Source organism: Balaenoptera ricei, chromosome 1 (genome assembly GCF_028023285.1).
Source record: "Balaenoptera ricei isolate mBalRic1 chromosome 1, mBalRic1.hap2, whole genome shotgun sequence".
Taxonomy (NCBI): domain Eukaryota; kingdom Metazoa; phylum Chordata; class Mammalia; order Artiodactyla; family Balaenopteridae; genus Balaenoptera; species Balaenoptera ricei.
The window spans coordinates 43,613,666-43,616,596 of NC_082639.1; the positions used below are offsets into that span (position 1 = coordinate 43,613,666).

At 37.8% G+C, this 2,931-nt stretch overlaps 1 protein-coding gene across 1 annotated transcript; it reads right to left on the reverse strand.

Moving 5' to 3' along the window:
• Positions 1–660: 660 nt before the first annotated feature.
• LOC132349769 (ski-like protein) lies at positions 661–2,709 on the reverse strand. Its single transcript, XM_059898509.1, is given in 3 exon segments — positions 661–914; positions 917–2,217; positions 2,219–2,709. Coding segments are annotated over 3 exon segments (2,046 nt in total).
• Between the last annotated feature and the right edge of the window lie 222 nt (positions 2,710–2,931).

Genomic DNA, 2,931 nt, shown 5'->3' on the forward strand with positions numbered 1-2,931 from the left:
TTCTTGTGTTTAGCAGCTGTGTATAAGAAAGCATGTTATCCTTCCCCATGGGGTGTGCTATAACCTCATCAATGAAATTCCTCTATTGACAAAATGTCTCTTAGGAGACATTAAATAGAAGAGAACTGGTGGAAATTCATTCCACATTATGAACAAAATTAAAGCAAATTTTGATTATAATAATGAGTATACTATATTAACTTAGAAAGGAGATTGTGTTCATGAAAAAAAAATGGAGATTCAACTCCTTGAGTAGCTCTATATATGAAATATGAAGCCACCATTGTATCTAAAGTTGAATCTGAAATATGGATAACAAAATTGATCAAAACTATTTTCCATCACACAATGCAGCTTTTAAAAAGTATGCAACTGCTAAATTGCATTGGAAATATAGGCAGATTATCTAATAGGTGAAACCATAAAGTACTGTTACTGAGCTGGTTGGAAAAAAAGTACAAAGAACCACACATTTTCATTCATTTGGAAAATGTAAAAATTTATATACTAATATATAATCTCTTCACTTTCTCTGCTCTACAAATGGATACAATGCCTAGTTATTTTCATGCAGATAAATTGTTCAGAATTCAATTACCAAAGCAAACAAACAAAAATAAACCCTGTTGGGAACACACAGATGAATCTCTTTAAAGGTTTCTATTCTTTAGCAGTTTTTGATGATTTCAAAATTTGCAGCTTTAGCTCTTTTATCATCATCTCTAACTTCTGTCTTGCCTCCCGTTCCTGTCTGAGTTCATCTTGGAGTTCTTGCCTGTCAGCCTTAGCATAGTCCAATCTCTGTCTCAGTTCTGCCAGCTGTGCTGCATATTCAGCTTCTTTATCTTTTTCTAAATTTGAGTCACAGGTACATTTTTGTTTCATTGCCTGCTCTAATTTTATGTCTAAATCTGTTCAACGTAAACTTCTTCCACTCTTTGAGCATGTTCATTCTGCAAAGATTCAAGCTCTTTCTGTAAATTCTGCTATTCTTCAGGGAGTTCCTTCACAGCTTTTGAGCTACTCAACATTTCAACTTCCATCTGAAGTTGTTGCTTCTTCTGCAAAATTGAGTTCAGTTTTTCCTGTTGTTTTACATAAGTTCTCATTACTTCTTCCATGATTTTTCCATTATCATCCTCACAAATGACATCTTTGACAATAAGTGGAGATGAAGCTGCAGCATCACGGTCAATTCCCACCTTACTTGTGTCTCAGGCTAAGTTGCAAGTGGTAGACTCAGGTTTCTTTTTGCTTGTAGAATTATTTGAGACTGATGGACCTAAGTGGCTATATAATTCTCTACTTGTTTTTAGATCCATTTTCTCCTGTTCATCTAGCGAGACATCTGGATAAGACACTGTTTTTTGATGTTTCCCACTGCTGTGAGGCTTCTCCGAATGTCTTAGTATAGATCTACTTGCCTCTGTCTTTGTGACCTCTTTAGGCTAGGATACAGCCGAAGTAAGCCACACATTTGGGGCAACCACTTTATCACACATGTATAAGTAGTAGCTGGGGTGTAGAAATGAATGTGTCTGAGAAACATGGTCACTTTCTTGCTTTATAACTGGATACCGTGACTGTAATTCCACTCCTGGTGGTGTATCTATCTTGGATTGAGTCCTCTTCCCATTTCTCATGCTAAATTTCTCCTTCATTTCTTCTAAAATTATCTTCAGTTTCTTTTCTTCAGGTGTCCCTAAGTATTTTTGGTTCACGTGAAGATAGCAATGCCATTTGGCTGATTCAAAGCCCCAGTGGCAAGTCCTTTTGTCGGGTGATCTGTGAGAATGCATCACAAATGTCTGGGGCGCAAACATTCCACAGCACTCCAGACGCTGAATACACGGAGCATCTGGCTGAACATAAAACTGGGGCGCAAATAAATCCTGACATTTGCCTAAGCATTCATGTTCCACTTCAAAGGCACTGCCAGTTACCTTCAACTGAGCCAATGAGTTTTTAGCAGGAAGTATACTACCATTTTGAGGAAAAGTATGTGGCCGCAATAAAGCATTACACAGTCTTTGTGCATCAGTTAATGTGATCAGCCCACAGGATGGGGCATTGAATGGAAGTATTCCCAGGACCTTTAAGATATGAAGATGGTCTGATGTACACCTTGAACAATAGATGTACAATTCATCACATACTGTATTTATTTGTTGGAGTGAAAATTCTCGGAGAACAGAATTTAGGACTTGGGGCAAACAGTCTCTTTTCTTCTCCAACCTGAAAACAAGAAATAGACTCCCCTTCCAACACAGTCTGGGTGAGTTCTGTGGAGCTATCAGAAGGGATGAGCAGTGGACCAGGAAGAACCTGAGGAGATGGAAGAGGCAGAAATACAGTAGGTGACATGCTTTCTTGGGAATACTGAGCGGAAAATGCTGCTGGTCCACCCAGAGAGCTCTGGCTACTTAAATGGAATTGTGCCAAAGTGTGTTTCAAACTGGGATTTAAATGTAAAGGTTCAGGCACAGAGGCACAGGTTCTCTTGACATGCTCTTCATCAGTTTCCATTGGCGCTTCATAGTCATCCAAGTGTTCCTTCTTTACTGTTGGCATCTTGTTTATCATCATTTTTCCATTTGCGTGAATGTCTATCATCATTTTTTTCACTGGAGGGCTGCCATCATCTCCCATCCCATTCAATTTTTTATTTGAGCCCTGAACCAAGGAAAAATTTGTCTGTAGGTTTTCCATTGCTAAAAACTATTGTGTTAAATAAGTCTGAGATTTGCGTTGTTATTTAGTTACTTATTTGAAGAGAGAGAAGCAATGTATACCAATACTTATGGTAACTTAACTCTCACAGAAAATTTAAATTTCCAAAGAGACATCTCCCTAAATTAGTCAATAGATTTTGCAACTTTGTTTTGGTTCTGCTTGTACTCTAGTATAATTTCACTGCAAGTGCTATAAAAT